This window comes from Nycticebus coucang, chromosome 6 (genome assembly GCF_027406575.1).
Source record: "Nycticebus coucang isolate mNycCou1 chromosome 6, mNycCou1.pri, whole genome shotgun sequence".
In the NCBI taxonomy this organism is placed as follows: Eukaryota; Metazoa; Chordata; class Mammalia; order Primates; family Lorisidae; genus Nycticebus; species Nycticebus coucang.
The window spans coordinates 121,359,401-121,380,413 of record NC_069785.1 but is presented as its reverse complement, the minus strand read 5'-3'; the positions used below and the strand labels follow the sequence as shown (position 1 = coordinate 121,380,413).

At 40.5% G+C, this 21,013-nt stretch overlaps 2 protein-coding genes across 3 annotated transcripts in view; one reads left to right on the top strand and one right to left on the bottom strand.

Annotated features, from left to right (window-relative positions):
• BUD13 (BUD13 homolog) overlaps positions 1–14,352 on the top strand; it is a 30,310-nt gene extending 15,958 nt beyond the window's left edge. For both annotated transcript variants that reach the window (XM_053593550.1, XM_053593549.1), the window contains exons 5-10: positions 650–867; positions 2,446–2,551; positions 2,904–3,042; positions 3,362–3,546; positions 3,774–3,855; positions 13,960–14,352. In XM_053593550.1, coding sequence (XP_053449525.1) covers positions 650–867; positions 2,446–2,551; positions 2,904–3,042; positions 3,362–3,546; positions 3,774–3,855; positions 13,960–14,053 — 824 coding nt within the window. In that variant the 3' untranslated portion in view covers positions 14,054–14,352. The remainder of the gene's footprint in view (positions 1–649; positions 868–2,445; positions 2,552–2,903; positions 3,043–3,361; positions 3,547–3,773; positions 3,856–13,959) is intronic.
• On the bottom strand, positions 4,134–4,745 carry LOC128587442 (prefoldin subunit 5-like). Its single transcript, XM_053593553.1, has one exon. It carries the CDS (start codon positions 4,723–4,725, stop codon positions 4,261–4,263), a length of 465 nt encoding a protein of 154 aa, XP_053449528.1. The 5' UTR covers positions 4,726–4,745; the 3' UTR covers positions 4,134–4,260.
• Positions 14,353–21,013: the final 6,661 nt, after the last annotated feature.

Below are 21,013 nucleotides of genomic sequence, written 5' to 3'. Positions count from 1 at the left end.
CCACCCAACTCGGCCTCCCAAGAGTGCTAGGATTACAGGAGTGAGCCACGCGCCTGGTCTGTTGTGATTGTTTTTAAGACTGTTGATACATATTGCAGATTGTTCTTTGAGAGGTGGTTTGTGATGCTCATACAGCATCTAAAAGTTAGGACAGTGTGGTGAAATTTTTTTATACCATCTTTTATTACTAGGTACTGTTTTAATTTTTAAATTAAAGTACTTTGTTATCCTTTAGTTGGAGGACATCAGAATATATTCTAGCTATTTCTGAGTTTTGCGACACCACAAGTTGCATTGCCCATGTGGGGATGGGGTAACTAGATAGATGAGTGTTTTGAGATCTTACATACTGGTCACGGTCACTAGTCCCTTGGGAATAGAAGCCCATATTCTGCCTTTTGGTCTTTAAAGTTGTCCTTGACTTTGCTCTTCTCCCATATCATTCACTTGTGTTTGGGTTAATGATAGTTTTTCATACAAAGACTGAAAAAATATATACTACCTTGGTAAGGTCTTTTATTAGATTTTTCTAAGAGGTTTAGAGAATTTATTTTTTAATTTCTAGGCTCGTCTCCTAGTCATAGGAAATTTCATATAAGTTCTTCACCTAGGAGATGTCAGAGTCACACACTGAATTTTTCCTATACAGGTAACTGCCAGAGAGCCTCAGATTCAGATCTTTCTCCTCCACGGCATAAACAAAGTCTAGGGCACCAGAATTCTGATTCAGATCTGTCACCTCTGCGGAATAGACCTAGGCACCGAGGCTCTGATTCTGACCTTTCTCCACCAAGGAGGAGACAGCGGACCAAATCTTCTGATTCTGATCTGTCTCCACCTCGAAGGAGTCAGCCTGCTGGAAAGAAGGTAAGGATTTTGAGGAGCCATAGTCTTCCTTTATAGTGACTCTTCTAGTCCCAGAGAATCAAGCCAGAGGAGAAAGACATAGCTCTTGGAAATGTAGTAAATTTTAGTTAAAAGGGCCTTTGGAACTCTTTCCCTTTCTCTGAAGGCAGAGCCGGCTATACCCAGATGGACCTACAAATACCTTGATTTCCCCAAGTGGCTTCTGCCTTTATAACCTATAATTCTATAAATCTCATTTTTTAATAGATCCAGAAAAACTCCCTATTTTCATATAAATAAACCAAGCAGTATAGTTTGCGGAGTGAAGTTAGGGATACACAATTTGTGTTAAACTGATCACATATTCAAACTGGTCACATATTCATACTTCTGCCACTTAACTATTTGTGAGATTTGGGCAAAATTCTTAATATCTGTAAACCTCAGCTTCTTTATAAAATGCGAGTAACAGTAGTACCTACTTCATAAAGTTATTTTGAGAATTAAATGAGTTGGTGTAAGTAAAGCTCTTACCACAATGCCTGGTAAGCATTTAGAGCTAGTGACTTACATTTATAAGCTGGACTACAGGTGTCTGTGTCCAGAGCTTAAAGCTAGATACTTAAAATATAAAACTACTTTTAGAAATTGTATTTTCTGGGAAATTGTATTTTTCTATATTTCATTTATTTTGTTTTGTTTTAAATCTGTGATAAAGCTTGATAAGTTTGCCAAAAAAAAAAAAAAAGTCCACAAGTACCCTGAGTATTTATATTATAATAAAGATCACTAGTAGTAGGAAAGGAATCTATTGGTAAATTGGTGAAGGAACAGAATGATGGACCTGTGGTATGTATTTGACTCTCCAAGGTAGACTTCTCGGGTATGTCTTCTCTGTAGAAGACTCTACTGGTTCTGGCAAGTAGACCCTAGCCTGTTCTAACCCAGGAGGTGAGGTTCTTCTCTGTGGGGAGAAAAATGAGATCTCAGTTTCAACTGGACCCCTTGCCATTTTTATGTATTTATTTAGTCCATGGATAATTTAATATTAATTAAATTTAGTTGCTTAAGGATATCAGGATATACTGCGTACTCCATTTGTGAGTTGATCTTGGTACAAAGTGGATATTAGTAAAAAGCTTTCATTTGGTTATATATTCTGTTGTTATCCTGAAATACATCCATAATTTAAGTGTCTCAGATTTACTTGAGTTTGTACTTTAAATGGAATATTAAACGTCTTTACTGGTGAGCTTGACACTGGCTTTGGATCAGATGACTTGAGAGTGCGTCTTCTTCGTGTGTGCAGTTTGTTTACTGAACAGTCAGAAATAAAAATGCTTATCCCTCCCTTTAACATATGATTGGTTTGTGTTTCTCCTTACTCTTAAACCTGATGGCACTATTACATTTTCCATGAAATTAGATTTTATTTCTTTTATAGTTTGTGAATCCTGTGGTAAATAATGAGAATATCAAGCGAGAGTTTTTGGTTTGGTTATTGCTTGTCATCAGACAAAAATGCAACAGGCTATATATTCATGGAGCCTACTGCTGCATCATCTCATTAATGTTGGACACTCCATTTTCATTGCATAGGCTGCACATATGTATTCTGGGGCTAAGACTGGGTTGGTGTTAACTGACATCCAGCGAGAGCAGCAGGAGCTCAAGAAACGGGACCAAGAAACTGTGGCATTTGAAGGTAAAAATACGAAAACTCAGAGACCAATCTAGGCTCACGTACCTTTTATTTCTTTTTTAATGTAGCGTATTGTACCTCATATTTTAAACTTTTGATTGGTATCAGATTTCAGTTCTGGTTTTATACATTATTTTAACTTAGTGGGTCCAGGTCATTCTTTTCTTCTGGAAAAGTGTCATCTCTCAGGCTCAGCACTAATACGCACCTCGATGTTAGTAGGAATTACTTGTGATCTGGCTGCAAAAGTTCTTATTCAGCCAGCATTCTAAGAGATTTCATTTTATCAGTTAGAATATTGTTTCTTATTCCGATACCTGGTATTTATCTTAAAAAGTATACTTTCCTTTTGAAGCTGAATCCCAGTATGCTGAAACTGTATTCCGAGATAAGTCTGGTCGTAAGAGGAACTTGAAACTGGAACGTTTAGAGCAAAGGAGGAAAGCAGAGAAGGACTCAGAGAGAGATGAACTGTATGCCCAGTGGGGAAAAGGGTAAGTGAACTGCTGAAAGGGAACACAAATTGGCAGTGACTGAAGCAAGTCATTTCTTTATTCTTCTGATCAGTGAGTTTGTTGTTCTGCCTTCACATCTGTTACCAGAAAGGGGAAATTTTGTGTGCTGAATCTCATTCCTGGTGTGCTGATCTATCCCGCTCTTCCAGTGGGTATTCTGGGAGTTTTACACTGCTCAGTATTTGGCCTAGGCTACTAGAAAGAGGAGGTTCTCCAAATTTTACGGGGTGATCCATCTCAGTGTAGGTGTATAAATGTCAAACAGGATAGCAAACGCTCTTGGTTCTTTTTTATCCAGGCTTGCCCAGAGCCGGCAACAGCAACAAAATGTAGAGGATGCCATGAAGGAGATGCAAAAGCCTCTGGCCCGCTACATTGATGACGAAGATCTGGATCGGATGCTAAGAGAACAAGAAAGAGAGGGAGACCCCATGGCCGAGTTCATCAAGAAGAATAAGGCCAAGGAGAACAAGAATAAGAAAGGTGTGACTTTTGGGAATCATCAGAGCTAGAAGTGACTTGTGTGAAGAGACAATCATTAGGGTGCTGATAATAGCTATGTGCTTTCCCATACAATTTTAAATTCATTATGTCTGTGAGTTTAGATTCAACTCAATTGATTTTTCTGTATAGAATTTTTTTCCCCCACTGCTGTTGGCTCTGAATTAAATTATATAGATAACTGAGTTCTTTTTTCTCTCTCTCATTAGTGAGACCTCGCTACAGTGGTCCAGCACCTCCTCCCAACAGATTTAATATCTGGCCTGGATATCGCTGGGATGGAGTGGACAGGTAAGCCTGAGTATTCCCTACATTTTGTTTTCTCTTCCATTAGACTCTAACTGTCCCTAACCATTCTAAAATCATTCTACACTCTTCTTCATTCTCTGCTCTAATCACAAGATGAAAAATATTCACTAAGCTTGCTTCTGTTTGTGAGGTCAATAAATCTTATTTTCGATGCGTAGAACATGCCTCCTTCTGTTTCCTTTTCAAAATAATCCTTAAAGCTTGAGACAAATAATTCAAGTGGTTCAGATGGGACATCCTTAGCTTCAGACATTGGTTACTTTCTTTTTTTTTTTGTCCAACTTGCATATTTATTGACAATAGGAGACCCTACACCAGGAAGCCACGCCCACAGAGTCCCAGGTCCCTGAAGCAGGATCCTCCCTGCCCCATTTCTGCAATAAATTCTTAGGCTTTAGCAGTCGTCTGACCTGCCCCCACGGCTGTGAGCTGCTGAATCTTCTGGCTCATCATTTCCATGACAGCCTGTTTCATGGCATGTTTCTCCTGGAGAGCTGGCTGGATTTTCTCCATCTGCTTAGTAAGGAAGTCTATCTTTCTCTTGAAGAAGTCCTTGGCATCCTCAACTGTCTTCTCTACGTAGTAGCCAGTTCCCACATCAATGAGCACATGTTCCACATCATGTAGCTTCCCAGGGACATACATAGAACTTGTCAGTGGGACGAGTAATTCTTTCCCTTCGTTGCTCTTGTTCAGCACGTTCAGACAATCCTTGGCTTCCACATACTTGGTCTGTACTACTTTTAGCTGGGCAATGGACGTGGACAAGAACTCCACTTCCTGGTCCAGCTGATTCTTGAGCATTTCTAGTTGCGGCAGATTCAGCTCGGTGATGTTAATCGACTGCGCCATGTTGGGAAGGAGGACTTAGGAAGAGCGACATTGGTTACTTTCAACGTTATTTTCGTAGGTTTGGAGGGGATGAGTGATGAGTTGTGGTCTGAAGCCTCCTATGTGTTGTATCTTCTAGTTACTTGTAATGTCTCACAGACCCCTGCCACCTATTACCATCTATCTACCTACCAGCATCTGTACCCACATACTCTAAATTCTTTTTTTTTTGAGACAGAGTCTGACTTTGTTACCCTCAGTAGCGTCACAGCTCACAGCAACCTCAAATCCCTGGGCTTAGGTGATTCTCTTGCCTCAGCCTCCCAGGTAGCTGGGACTACAGGCGCCCGCCACAACACCCGGCTATTTTTTGTTGCACTTTGGCTGGGGCTGGGTTTGAACCTGCCACCCTTGGCATATGGGGCCAGCTCCCTACCCACTGAACCACAGGCACCACCCTAAATTCTTGTATGTTATGATGGATGAACTGTATTTGCTCCTATCCAAAATCAGTCCCTCTGCTTACATTTTAGACTCTTACCTACTAAAGGATGTTCTAACATCTAGCACATGGGTTTTAAACTTTTTAATCTCAGGACCCCTTTATACTCTTAAAAATTTTTTTTTTTTTTTTTTGAGATAGTCTCACTCTGTCGCCCTGGGTAGAGTGCCATGGCTTCACAGCTCATAGCCACCTCCAACTCTTGGACTTAAGTGATTCTCTTGCCTCAGCCTCCCAAGTAGCTGGGACTACAGGCGCCTGCCACAATGCCTGGCTATTTTTTGGTTGCGGTTGTCATTGTTGTTTTGGCAGGCCCTGGGCTGGATTTGAACCTGCCAGCTCTGGTGAATGTGGCTGGTGCCTTAGCTGCTGAGCTATAGGTGCCGAGCCAATATACTCTTAAAAATTATTGAGAACCCCCAAAAGCTTTTCTTTATGTGGATTGTATCTTTTGATACTTGCTATTAGAAACCAAAGCTGAGATGTTTAAAAAGTATGTATTAAATCATTCTAAGAAAAAGTCATTAAATATTAACAATGTTGCTGTATGTTTTTATGAAAAATAGCTATATTCTCCAAATGAAAAAATAGAGGGATGGCGTTGATACACATTTTTGCAAATCTCTTAATGTCTGGCTTGATAGTAGACAGCGTGAATGTGCATTTGTAGGTTGTGATGTGTTGTTTAGCTGAAGAACAGGAAGACAATTCAGCCTCAAACATAGGTAGTTAGAAAAGGAAGGCATATTATATTTTTTGATATTACACAAAAACTCAGCAAGTGCTAGTTTCTTAAAGGTTAGTTATGTAGTATCTGAAACCAGATCAAAGAATTTTTTATACTTTTCATACTGTTACTGGTTATTAAAACCCATTGATCTTTTTGTACTTTGAGTGGCTCTTTTACCTATGCATGGTTGTAGAACACCATGCCTTGGTCATATGTAAAATATTGATTTGCTGAGTGTTTCAGATACCTCTAAATGTTGGTGTATTTTCACTAGACACTATTAAAAAATCAATTTTGAGGTGGCGCCTGTGGCTCAAAGGAGTACGGGCGCCGGCCCCATATGCTGGAGGTGGCGGGTTCAAATCCAGGCCCAGCCAAAAACTGCAAAAAAAATAAAAATAAAATAAATTTTGTTAACACTGCCTCTGATCTTATCATGGAAGTCTGTAAATAATGGAAAGCTAAACAATTCATGGTGACACACATTTTTTTTTTTTTTTCTGTTACCCAGAGTAGAATACAGTGGTTCAAACTTCTGGGCTCCAATGATCCTCCTGCCTTAGCCTCCCATATAGCTTGGACTGCAGGTGCCTATAAGCACCTGCTATGACTTCTGGCTGATTTTTCTGTTTTTAGTAGAGATGGGGTATTGCTCTTGCTCAGGCTGGTCTAGAACTCTTGACCTCAAGGGATCCTCCTCCTTCAGCATACCAGAGTGCTAAGATTATAGGCATGAGCTACCACTCCCAGCTGACACATACAGTTTTTAAAAATTCTAATTTATGGCTCAGTGCCTGTAGCTAGCCATGTACACCTGAGCTGATGGGTTCAAATCCATCCTGGGCCTGCTAGACAACAATGACAACTACAACAATAAAAAAAATGGCCTGGTGTTGTGGCGGGCATCTGTAGTCCCAGCTGCTTGGGAGGCTGAGGCAAGAGAACTGCTTAAGCCCAAGAGTTGGAGGTTGCTGTGAGCTGTGAAGCCATGGCACTGTACCCAGGGCTAGTGAGACTCTTATCTCAAAAGAAAAAAAAATAATAAAATAAATAAAAATTCTAATTTACACTTGAAAGCTTGCATTTTATCATCGGCAAGAAATATTGTCAGTTGTTTTCCATCAAGTAAAGGTCACCCTGTACAGTAGGTTTTTAAAATAGATTCCATTGGATTTTGTACCTGGGGGATCATTCTATCCTTGAGTGTATTTTTGCTTCATCCTTTTCAGTCCTGATGCCTGTTGTTTCTTTGTCATGCCTATTGCATTAGTTAGCACTTCTAGTGCAGATGTTGAGTACAGGTAATAAGAGCAGATGTCTTTGCCTGGTTCCTAATCTTAGGAGGAAAACATTAGTCTTTTAAGTATGTTGTAAGCTATTTTTTCGTAGATACCTTTTATGAGGTTGAGAAGGTTCCCTTTTATTGCTCGTTTGCTGAGAGTTGTTTTCAGGAATATATGTTAGATTTTTTTCAAAAGGTTTTCTAATTCTCTGGTTTCTTCTTTGATCTATGGGTTATTTAGGAGTACATTATTTAATTCTAAATATCTGCCCTTTTCTAGGTATCTTAGTGCTATTGACTTCTAGTTCAGTTTTACTGTGGTCAGAAAGTATACTCTGTAATATTTTGATTTTTTGAAATTTATTAAGATGTGTTTTATGGCCTTTGTGAATGTTTCATTTGCTCTAGAAGAGAATGTATATTCTCTAGTTATTTGGGGTACTGTTTTGTAAATGTCAATTGGGTCAAGGTGGTTAATAGCATTTACATCACCTGTATCCTGGGAGGGTTTTTTTGTTTGTTTTTTCTATCAATTATAATCAATTGTGGATTTTTTTTGTTTTTAGTGGTTTATTGTGTTTTTCAACTCTAAAATTTCCATTTGATAGCTTATAATTCTCTGCTGAGATTTCCCATCTACTCATTTATTAAGAGACCTTTCTTTCTTGAGAATATCTATAGTATATAATTGGTATTTTGAAGTCCTATCTATTTGCATCATTTGATTAACCAAAGGGTTGGTTTCTGTTGACAGCTTTTATTTATAAATAAAATATGTATCATATTTTCCTGTTTGTTTACATTATGATCATTTTTTATTACTAGACATTGTGAGTGAAACATTGTGGAGACTTTAGATTCTGTTCTGCTGTGCTTTTCTTTTTTGTGTGTGTGTGTGTAGAGACCGAGTCTCACTTTGTCGCTCTTGGTAAAGAACTATGGCATCACAGCTCACAGCAACCTCCAGCTCCCGGGCTTAGGCGATTCTTTTGCCTCAGCCTCCCGGGTAGCTGGGACTATAAGTGCCCACCACAACGGCCGGCAATTTTTTTTGTTGCAGTTTGGCCGGGGCCAGGCTCGAACCTGCCACTCTCGGTATATGGGGCCGGCGCGCTACTCACTGAGCCACAGACGCCACCTATTACTGCATTTTTCTTAAATGTGTTGGTTTTTATTCTAGCATACAGTTAACTTGGCTGTGTTTAAACTCCCAACTGTCTCCTTTGCAGTGGATGTCAGCTAAAAACTCTGCTCAGATCCTTCTTTTTCTAGCAGCTGCTTTTTCATTGAGCTTGATGTGCTTTTCTCTGTACATGCATAGTTTAATAGTTAGCCAAGGATTTGGGTGAAGTTCGTTATGTAGATTTTGGGGTTCATCCCTGTTAGAGGTCAGAGCTATTTAGTGGGTCTGGTTTGATTTACCCAGCAGGACCAGCAAATTGGGGTGAGTCAGAGGGAGAGTGAGAAACTGGGGGGTGGAAAATGAGGCAGCGGGGACTCCCATACAGCAGAATAGACGCAAGGTTTATTTAAATACTTGATCTTAGCCAAAAGGCCGAGAAGCGATCAAGGTTTATTTAAAGAGAAGAAAAAAGTGTAATTTTTATTTTAAGGAAAATAGAGATAAGCATAGACTTTTTCAAGACGGTACACCACACAAAGGCAATACTCCGGTGTAAGTATTTTCATCCTAATTCCTCCTACCTTTATCCATAGGAATTTCCATTGGTTCCCCTGAGGCCTTCAGAGGTGCCGTTGTCCTGGTTTCATTGTTGTAGATTACCTTAGTTGTCACATGAATCCAGTTTTCTTTACTCTGTATCAGTAATTATTAACCATTATTTTACTAGTGATGGTATGGCAGTGCCTATAAGTCTTGTGATGTTTGTGGCAACCATGGTGTGTGTTATTCTGTGTCGGGATTCTTGTGTCTGTTTTATGGCGGGGGAGGGAGGATCATTCATGGGCTAGAGGTCAGGTGTCACAGGCTAGAAGTTACATTTTGCAGGAATAGCACATACTTGGTTAATTAGGTTGCACCTATCCAAAATTCCTCATTTCTCTTCAGGGCCCTTTCAAACTTTCTTGTCCAGAAGGCCATAATTCTCTCCCACCTCCCTTTAGCCCCTTTAACCTCCTTCCATCCCTGATCAATCTCTATTGCAGTTCCCTTCCTTCCACGATTTCTCCCCTAATTTTCTAGCTGCTCCGTCCACTTTGCAGTGGTGCCTTCAGCCAGTTAGCCTGTGGCTTTTTGCTTTCCTGAGCTGTCCAGATGGGGAAATTGCCTTTTGGTAAAAAGACTCAAATCTCTTTTCACATAGAGACTCCCATCCAGTTTATGCTGCTGCTTGTCACTCTCCCTTGACTTCAAATACAGCAGAACCTCCATAATTGTCCCCCACCTTACAGTGACCACCTCCTTACAGTGACCACTTCCTGAAGCTGACCACCTCCTTATGGTGACTACCTCCCGAAGGATGTGATCTTCATAGACCAGACACGCCCCACATATACTCAGTAGAAGTTCCTGTGTTGACCACCTCTGTATGTGGCCAGTTTGTTATAGTCCCTTGGACGGTCAACTTGCAGAGCTTCTACTGTACTTTCAAATACTTGTATTTTTTAATCTTGAGAGTAGGTTAGTCTGTTCAGTTACTCTGCCATGACAGGAACCCATCTCCATGGGCCTGTGGCATTGTCTTCTATCCCTTAGGGTGTCATCAAAATCTGAAGCTCCTTTCTTCATCTTGGCGTATGTTCGTAAGGAATCTGAAGCTCCATTCCTCATGTTTTTAAGGCAGCTATTGTTTCAGGCTAGGTTATGTCTTTGATTTGTGACTCAGTGTATCTAGTCTCTTTGGTAGTAGAATTTTTCGGAATACTAATTTGCCACATACCCAGCAGTAGATATCTTTATGGCCACAATCCTACAACTTTGCTACACAGAAGTTTTTTTTGTTTTTTTTTTGGACCAAAACTTAGAACTTTCCTTTACCTAGTTTTTTGCTGGTATTTAATTCTTCATTTTTCCCAGTTGCTTTTTTCCACTTGTTTTTCTTGTTTTATCCTAGATTTCTGCTTTTATTTTCCTTTGTCATCCTTGCCTTCTTTCTGTTGTTTATTCTTCCATCACCTTTTCTAGTTTTGTCTTTTTTCAGTTCATGGCAAGGGAATATTTCTAGAACAAATTTATGTTACAAGCTCAAAAGCCTGTAAGATCAATTAACCTAACTGTCATTATTTAAAAGAGAGGCTGAGGCCCAATAATCAAACAGTTTGCCTAGAGTCATACCTGATAAACTGTAATTAGAACCCTGGGTTTCTGATTCTCTGGTCCAAAGCTCTTTGCACTGTGAATTCTTTTGTAGTTTGTTGTTTGATTCTGCTTAGGACTTGGTTTGTTATTCATATGTCATTTGTCTGCATTATTATATTAGTGTTTATTCTCTTAAGTACTGATTTCCCAGAGGCAAAAAAACACTGGTTTCCTTGGTGCTCTGGAATACCATCTATGTCTCTAAGGTTGGCAGTGATGCCATTTATAATGAGCTTCCCTTCTTATTAAAGCCCTCTATCACCTCACGTACCCCTTAGGGAAGGCCTTAGCATACATATAACTGAAATAGGTACTTGTCTCCACCAAACCAAGAAGGAGGAAAGAGAAGTTTATTAATTTGCTGGCAAAAGGGGAGGATTGCAGACTCTTAGATGAGAGATTCTTATCATTCTTCCTTTAAGCAGAAAAACAGAGCTTCAAAGGGGGTTTTCAGCTACAGGCCATTGCTGTTTAAACTATGGTCGGTAGTCCTGGTCAGCTTTATCTCTGGTGAAGATGACCTCATGCCCTCTGCCCTTTGCTCAATTCTGTTTAGCCATCTCCTTTGGTTTAAAACAAAGAACACTCCTCTGCTTCTCTGATTATTGGCCTTGGGCAGGAATGCAGGTTTCAGTTCCTCAAAAAATGTGAGGGGTTTTAAAGAGATAACTTGTAAAACATTTTGTCCTTTTTCAAACCCTTATTTCTGTTACATACATGTTATAACTTTAAATGGTTATGTATTGGGTACCAGAGATTCCACAATTAGCACGAGACAGTCCCTCACGCCTTGCTTTCTAGTGGGAAGAGAACATAGACAAGTAATTTCAACGCTACTTGGTGTTACTATAGGGGATTTTCACGGGTCTTGGGAGCACAAAGGAAGAGTAAATTTAGCCTTAGGAGGATGTGGTGAGGGAATGCTTCCTAGAGGAAGGGATGTCAGTAACCAGCCAAGGTAAAAAGGATAGGAAGGGTGTTAAAGGAAGAGGGGCCTGGCTGTGCAGTCATAAGGATGTGGTGTTATTGGGGGGTGAGGGGGCGGGAAGGGATAAGCACTTCGTTATTGTTGGATAGCACAGAGTGTGAAATGGACTTGTGTGAGGTATACTGCAGAGGTAGGCATGGGTCTGGTCACAACACCTTGGAAGACTTTCTGAGGAGCTTAGTCTTCACCCTAGAGCAGCGGTTCTCAGCCTGTGGGTCAGAGTAATACACAGGAGCTGTATTAAGGGGCTGGGGCATTAGGAAAGTTGAGAACCACTGCCCTAGAGGCAAAAGAGAGCCTTTGAAGGATTAAAAGCATCTCTGCATTTTGTTATCTGAGAGAGTGCTGTGGTGTCATAGCTTACAGCAACCTCAAACTCCTGGGCTCAAGAAATCCTCTTGCTTCAGCCTCCGAAGTAGCTGGGACGACCGGTGCCAGCCACAGTGCCCAGCCATCACTGCATTTTAGAAAGACAAATCATTCTGGCAGTGACCAAGGATTTGAAAGGTACCAGTTTGGAAGTAGGGAGAGTTTGGACAACAGTGTTGTAGTAGCTCAGGCTAGAGGTGATGAAGATCTGAACTGTGACTTTGGGACAGTGGAGAAGGAGGACAGTAGTCAGAGAAGAGGAAGTGGGGAGATGGTTAGGGATGAGGTGGGAGGACCTTTGACTGATTTGGGGAAGGGGATTCGCTGGATTTGCAACAAGGAATCACATTGATGACCTGAAAGAGAACTAGTCAGCATAGTCAAATAAAAGCCAGGTTCTTTCTGTGTTAAGGAGTGAATGAAAAATGAGGAGACAGGGTCAGTGAATACAGGCTTTTAAGAACTTTAGATAAGACTGAGAATGCATAGTAACTGGCAGGGCTTTACTTGAGTGAAACTCACCCCTATGTTGGCTTCCTCGGCGTCCTGCTGCTGGTTCTTTTGCCATTTCTTCTTGGCCACGTTAGCATCTCTTCCTCTGTGAGTTCCTTAAATGTTTCTTAGAGCTCCATCCATAACCCTTAGCTGTTCACACTCCCTGTGCTCTCACTGGCTGAATCTTACCTAGTCGTATTTTCTACCACCACCTAAATGTACATGATTTGCACCTCTGTATTTCCAGGTTGGTTTGATGTATTGAGCTGTGTGTTGAATCTTTGTTGATGTGCACTTGAGGGACCGCGAATGCAACGTATTTAATAAGCTCCCCTCCTCTAAGGCTGCTCCTCCTCCTGTGCTCTCTGACCTGGTTAGGGGCAGCCTCATTAATCTAGTCATTCAAGTTGTCGACATTAACCTGTGAGGCAAACTTAGTTCTCCTGATCAATCACGAGTCCCACTAATTTTTCCTCTTGTGTCTTCTCTGTCCTGTCCCTGTTTGTCATCATCAGCTGTTGCCTGGACCATTGCAGTAACTTTCCTGCCTTAAATTTCTTCCTGAGTGATCTTTCTGAAATGGAGTTTATGTTCCTGCTTTAAACCCATCCTTTCTGGTGCTCGCTTCAGCAGCACATATACTAAAATACACCCATCCTTTCTGGATGAAATCTAAACTTTTTACCATGGTCTACGAAGCTCATTATGGTTGGCTTCTGCCTGCCTTTCGAGCTTTGAGTCCTGGTTGCTCCCTGTGTCGTACTTGAGGCTCTAGCCTTACCAGTTTGCTTTCGGTTCCCCACACGTGCCGGGATACTTCTCATTTCTGTGCCTGCTCTTGTTGCTCACACTGTGCTCTGTTTTGAAATAACCTCTGGACCCTCTAGCCCTCTCCAGCCCTACCCCTCTGGTTAACATAAAGCCTTTCTTGTCTGTCCCTCACATCACCCTTCTACCATGCCTCCCCCAAGCCGAGTAAGATCCCCATTTATGCACGGTTCTACCATAGTTTATGCCCTTACTTTATTTCTTTAAATGTCTGTCTCCCTTGTCTGCTGTATTCTCATTTTTATACAGTGCCCACCTCTGTAGAAAATGAATATAGTAAAGAGTTCTTTATATGTCTTGGTTACAAGTTCCTGATAGATAAATGATTTGCAAATATTTTCTCTCATTTTGTGGGTTATTAACTGTTTTAAGCTACTAAAATGTTTAGGGTAGGTAATTTGCACTTAGGGTAGTTGTTATATAGCAACAGATAACTGATATGTATTCAGTAAAAATGTTTAATGAATGGATAAAGTCTAAGATGGGGATGTCAGCTGAGAGTGAGTTGGGCCTTTAGAAACTATAGTAAAGAGTGAAATAGTTAATGAATGAGAGAAGGGTTTGCATAAGGACTAAGAAAAGCATAAATTATGTATTTTGTCCCTTTGATTCTACTGCATATGCTTTAAGTATTTTTGTGTAATGGCCTCACTTTCCTCATGACTCATTATATTGTAAACCGTGAACGGTTTCTTTTGAAATAAATGTCCATTTCAAGGTTCTGTATCTCTTTTGGTTGCAGGTCCAATGGATTTGAACAGAAGCGCTTTGCCAGACTTGCCAGCAAGAAAGCAGTGGAGGAACTTGCCTACAAATGGAGTGTTGAAGACATGTAACTTTTCGGAGGCTGTGTGCATGGCTGTGGGTTATGTTAGTGGACACAGGACAGTAGGACATCTGTGCTGCTAATCAGGGCCCACACAAACCAGCAACTTCTTGAACGGTAGCTTTGACCACAGAAGAATATTTGAGACCTGATTTTTGGACTGAGGTACCTGTACTTTTCAGGTGTGACAATACTGGCTGTTGCTGGCTTTTAGAGGAAGCATTGATTTCTCAGTGTCCCAGGGTTTCTTATTGATGAGGCTTTCTCCTTTTTCTTTTTTTAAATAAACATGCATTTATTTTTTTAAAATTACATTCTTAACTAGATATTCTGTTTTGGGGAAGAATATAAGCGAATATTGAATCTCTGGGGGTCTTGGAGGTGATCGTTGTATTTTTCATTGATTTAGAATGCAGTGTGAGTAAAAACTTTCTTAGCGTTAGAGCCTTTCTCTGATGAATTGGCACTAACTTAGAATCAGGAGTAGAAATATGGGTATTTGGAGACAAGGTATATGATAAAGGTAGTGTTACAAATTAATGAGGAAGATGCTCAGAAAATTGGCTTATATATGGACAGAAATAAAGTTGGGTCTTTGTACCATATAAAACAAAAACAAACCCCAAAGCAATTAAAGACCCAAATGAAAGGTAACATGATAAAACTGGTAGAAACAAATGATGAATACAAATGATGAGTGTCCTTGTGACCTTGGAGTGAAGATAGATTGCTTAAATAAGATCCAAAATACAATCCATAAGATCCATAAATGTAGTAGTTTTGACTACTTCGTAATTAAAGATTTCTATTCAGTAAAGCACCCCATAGTCAAAACTAAGGGTGGGCGTAAATAAGAGGAAAATAATTGCAAGTCTAAAACTGACAGGGGATTACATATATAAGGGACTGAATATAGAAGGAGATCCTACAAATCCAGAAGAAAAAGATAATACCAAATAAAAAGATGTGAATGTAAATAGGTAAAATCAAAAGGGAAAATTGAAATGGCTACAAAATGTATTGCCTCACTAGTAAGTAGAGAAATTAAAATTAAAATATCGAGTTTCTACTTTATATCTTTTAGTTTGGCAGAAATAGGCAAGAACTGGAACTCTCATGGGAAGTCAAAAGTCATGGAAAATTTCATTTGGTGCATCCATTCTGGAGAAGAAGTGGGTGAAACTTATTGAAGTTAAGTAATATCTAAGACATAATATTGCATAGTTTTTTGGAGTGTGGCTCTGGAGCTATACTGCCTGAATTTGAATCTCAGCTTTGGTAGGTATGTGACCTTTGGTAAGCCACTTCTCTGTGCCTTATTTCTTCATTTGTAAAATGGAAATAATAGTACCTACCTCATAGGTTTTTTATTATTATTTTTTTAATTTGAGATAGAGATTTCCTCTGTTGCCCTGGCTTGAGTGCAATGGTGTCATTGTAGCTTACTTGAACCTCAAACTCCAGGGCTTGAGCTATCCTCCTGCCTCAGCCACCATACCCAGCTAAGTTTTTTCTAGTTTTTGTAGAGATGGAGTCTTGTTTTTGCTCTTGCTCACGCTGGTCTCAAACTCCTGAGTTCAAGTGATCCTCCCACCTTGGCCTCCCAGAATGCTAGGATTACAGGTGTGAGCCATCACACTCAGCCACCTCAAAGGTTTATTGTAAGCTTAGAATAATGCCTGGCACACAGTAAGTGTCATAAAATTACTAGCTTTGATTTTTATCATCATCGTCATTAGTGTGGTAGCTTCCACGGTGGCCCCCAGTGATCTCTGCTCTCTGGTGTTTAAGCCCTTGTTGTAGTCCCCCAATGACTAGGGCTGACCTTGCAACCAGTAGGATGTAGTGGATGCGTGTGACTGCTGCAGCTGTGTCATAAAGACATCGAAGCCTGGCACTATCTTGGATCCTTGCTCTGGAGCAAGCCAACCTCGGTGTCATGAGAACATTAAGGCAGCCCTCTGGAGCGGCCCAGGTGGAGAGGCACTGAGGTCTGTCACCAATAGCCAGCACCAAGTTGCCAGCCATGTGAGTGAGCCACATTGGAGTAGATCCTTCAGCTCTCTTTAAGCCATCAGGTTCTCGTAGCCCTGACAGACAACAACTGACCACAGCCTCATCAGGGATCCTGAGCCAGAACACTCAGCTCCAAGTCCTTGATCCAAAGAAGCTGTGAGATAATAGAAGTTCGTATGTTTTTAAAAATAGTTTTATTGAGAACTTTATTTATTACACAGTTCACCCATTTAAACTGTATGATTCAGTGGTTTTTGTATATCATAAGAGTTGTGTGACCATTAACATTAATTTTAAGACATTTCCATTACCTTGTGGATACAAGAAATTTTGTACCCATCAGCAGTGACCTGCACTTTCTCTCAGCTCTTACATCCTTAGGCAACCACCAGTCACTTTCTGTCTCTAGATTCGCCTATTCTGGACTTTCATCTATTGATAATATGTGAATGGGACAGTCATAAAACGTGCAGTCTTTTGTGGTTGGCTTCTTTTGCTTTGGATAATGTTTTATCGTTTAAACATATTCTAACATGTATCAGTACTTAATTCTTTTAAATGGCTAATCAATTAAATAGTCCCGTGTGTGGATATACTGAATTTTATTTATCCAGGCATCATCTGATGGATATTTGAGTTGTTTCCACTTTTTGGCTATTATTAACATTCCACTGTGAACAATTCATGTATAAGGTTTTGCGTGGATATGTGTTTTCTTTTTTTTTGGATATGTGCATACCTAGGAGCGGAATTGCTGGGTTATATGTAACTCCATGTTTTACTTTTGAGGAACTACCAAACTTCTTTCGAGGAAATATAATTTCTCCACATCCTTGCCAACATTTGTTATTATTTATCTTTTGATTACAGCCATCCTAGTAGGTGTGAGGTCATATATCTTATAATGATTTTGATTTGCATTTTTCCCATGGTGTCAAGCATCTTTACGTATGTTTTAGAGAAATGTTTATTTACATCTTTTGCCCATTATTCATTTGTGTTACTTTCATATATACATACATCATATACACACACACTCTTATGTAAAGAGTTCTCTATATATCTTGGTTACAAGTTCCTTACAGATAAATGATTTGCAAATATTTTCTCTCATTTTGTGGGTTGTTACCTGTTTTAAGCTACTAAAACATTTGGGTAGGTAATTTACACTTAGGGTAGTTGTTATACAGCCACATTCAATATGTACATACATGGAAGTAGTCCACTCCTGGTTATGTCCTCCAGAGAAACTTGCAGAAACCCTCAAGGAGTTACATATGAGGACATTTATCTATGTGTAGTTTAGAGAGCAAGAAATTAGAAGCAACTTTCCATCACTAAGGGAATTGATGAACAAAATATGGCATATGCATATGATGGAATATTATTTAAAAAACAGTCAGATGTTAGCTATTAGGACCTTAGCAACATGATAAACTCGAGGAGAAGGAAATAAGAAACAATGAGATTTAAAGCAAAAATCAGCTAATTAAATTAAACAAACAACATTATTTGTTAAGGAAGATGATAAATACCTTCATCACTAGAATAAGGTCTGGGAGGGAATGGCATGGCACTGGAATGTAGAAGGGAGAGAGGAAAGGGAGATGTAAGAGGGATGGACGGATGCATGAATGGAAGTGACATTGTGCTATGAAGTAAGGCCTGTCATCAACTCAGTTTTGTGTTCCTGAGGCCCTAAGCGCAGCTCTAGAAGCAAGGTCTCACTCTAATGATACTATCTGTATTAGCTGGGGTAGGCTACACTGCGATAACCGACTCCAGATAGAAGATTTTTTTGTGTTTTCTTTCTTACTCAATGTCTAGGTAGTTTTAGGCTGAGGAAGTGGGAGGGGGGGATATGTAGTTGTTTAGGGATCAGCCTGATGCCAACTTTGACATGGTTTCCAAGGTTGCTTTAAGCCTGCCATTTTAGTGAGTAGAGCTTGGAGGATTGGGCCATCTCTAGAAGTAGCACATACTTGTGTTTATTGGCTAGAACTTTGTCTCAAGGGAGCCTGAGATGTGTGCTCACAGAGGGATAAAGAGATGTTGTTTGACTGTTATCTCTGCCACATTATGCACTTCCCAGACTCTTGAAGAAAGGTTGTCCATCCCTTAGCCATTTGAGGCATGCATATATTTTGAAATAATTTTGAGATCTGGAAGTCCCAAAGGGATTCCATTCTCTAATGGAAGTATCAAGTGGAATCACTACCAAGTTAGGGATTAGACCTCTGCCTTAAACTCTGGTCGGTGATTGTTGGGAGGTAAAGGTAAAGGTAAAGGTAAACTGAAGTCTAGAGTCAGCATTTATGAGGTGGAAGCACTTTTAAAGCTCAGAAAATAAAACTCTCCAGTTCTGTAGTTAGCATGTGGCAGTTGGGACTAGACCTGGGTGTTATTTCCTGTATGTCACACTGCCTATCTGGGCCTTTGGCTCCCTGCAGTAAACATTTTTTAAAAAGGTCCAAGATTAGGGCATTAGTAGAGAAACTGGTGAAATCCAAATAAAGTGTGGAGTCTATAGAAATATGCCAGTGGTAATCTCTTAGTTTTGACAAATGTACCATAGTTATGTAAGATGTTAATATTGGAGGAATTGGGTGAAGGGTATACAAGACTCTCTACTGTCTTTACAACTTTTTCTATAAATATAAAATTATTCCAAAATAATAGCTTTTTTTTTTAAAGCCTTAAGGAATGCAGGCTTCGGATAGGATCCTACTCTAAGTTTCTTCTTTTAAGAATATATTATACAAAATAAGCTATTTTGCAAGCCAACCCCTTTCCTTGGCAGAGGTGGCATTAAACTCCTAGCCTATTGTTACACCCCTCTGCACAGCTAGGTTTTATTTCCATGCAGATTTTAACTTTATTTTTGTGGGACCCCACACTGTTTCATAGGAACAACTCACTTTTATAGGCCCAGATGGCTTTGGAAATTTTAAATCACTTTTTTTCTTTCTTTCTTTCTTTCTTTTTTTTTTTTTTGAGACAGAGCCTCAAGCTGTTGCCCTGGGTAGAGTGCTGTGGCATCACAGCTCACAGCAACCTCCAACCCCTGGGCTCAAACGATTCTCCAGTCTCGGTCTCCCAAGTAGCTGGGATTACAGGCACCCACACTGCCCAGCTATTTTTTGGTTGCAACTGCCCTTGCTGTTTGGTGGGCCTGGGCAGGATTTGAACCCGCCAGCTCAGGTGTATGTGGCTGGAGCCTTAGCTGCTTGAGCCACAGGCGCTGAGCCATAAATCACTTTTTTTCCTTAACAAAGGAAAATATTACCTGTTTTCAAGCAGAGTCTGAGGTGTAGGGGAAGCAGATAGATTCTATTTCAGATGAGCTCTGTATTTAGTAGCCATTGGTGAAAATTAAATCCCCGCCCTGCATTTCTCTGTGTTTAAGTGTGAGAACAAAGAATATTTTATAAATAGGGCGGGGATCCCAAGCGGTCCAGCTTCTAGCTGGCTGTCATTTCCTAGGCTGCTGCTAGAGGGCAGTGTGATGTGCCTTTTCTAGACTGGGGAAAGCAGGGCTCTGGATCTGTACATACTTGGCAAAATAAAAGGCCTCAGATCCTCAACATAATTCTGTTGCCAGTGTAGTAAAGATTTTCAGGAGAAAGACTTAGTGTTTGGGTTTGGATCAGAATGTCCCTTTCTTGAGCTTTGGAAACCTTTCTCTACTTAGAAGGTATTTTTTTTTCTTTTATCAGACTTAGACCTTCTTGTTCTTCCTTTCATATGCCGCCTTCTCTACTCTCAAGTTTAGACTTAAGAAGCAGTGAGCAATGCTAACAAGCACTCAATAGTACACTTCCAAAGGGTGTACTTATGGTATGTGAATTATATCTGAATTTAAAAATGTAAAAAAAAAAAAGAACCACAGAGCATATACTTTGGCACAAATGGAATGTAATTAGTTGCTGAGGCTGACTGGAGAAGGCTTGATGCTTTGCCATCGACCTTTTGCTAAGAAGGAATCACTCTGACCTCCTTTTCCTTCGGGTCTCCTGGAGGAATACACTGACCGTCAGGACGTGTAGTGCATCATTCCTTTCTGAAGAGGTTACTCACCCTTGCTCAGTGAGCATCACTGAGAACTGGACGAGGGTTAGGGTGTGGCTGGGCAATCCTAGTGAGAAAGCTGCCCCTAGACTGTGAGGTAGACATCGTGAGACCTCCGTTTCCAATCGGAGCTGGAGACGCCTGAGCTGAACTGTGTATTTTCATGTAGGTCATTTGGATAGTCTGTCTCATTCTGATTTTGTATTTTGAAGGCATAAATGCTTCTGGAGTTGGCTTTCGGATGCTGGACTGGCCTGTAATAATAGGCAAAGAAACTATGGGGCTAAAGCTGAGTCATGTCTCCCCTGTGACACTGGCTTTGCCATGTGCAAACGACATTACTGTGTCTGGGGATGACTCAGTCTCTCCTTTGTACCTGAATAATTTCCTATGCTCAGTTGAGAAACTGCTTGCCTCGAGCTTGGTTTTGGGCTTCCACAGCTTCACCCTTACAGAAAACAAGGGCATGTAGGCGGTCCTGCTGGTGTTCTGATCCTCAGGTGGTGAGCCCACCCCCTTGGGAGGGGACAGAGTGCCGTCAGCTGTAAAAGGAGTATATTCCCCTCTCTACCTACCACATTCAGTGTTCTCTGTCAGATGAGGAATTAGGAGGAGGGGGACTTTATCCTGTCACAGTTAATGGTGCCTAGTAAGCAGTGCCCATTTTATTTTCTCTTTCTTTTTTTTCTTTTGGAAGACATAGAGTCTCATTCTGTCACCCAGGCTAGAGTACAGTGGCATCATCATACTCCCTGCAAGCTCAATCTCCTGAGCTCAAGTGATCCTCCCACCTCAGCTTCCTGAATAGCTAGGCCTACATGCCTGTGTCACCACACTCAGCTAATTTCTCTATTTCTGTGAGAGAAGGGGTCTTGCTCTTGGTCAG

Excerpts from the sequence above, each read along its gene's own strand:
- LOC128587442 (XM_053593553.1), bottom strand. The coding sequence starts at position 4,725 with ATGGCGCAGTCGATTAACATCACCGAGCTGAATCTGCCGCAACTAGAA.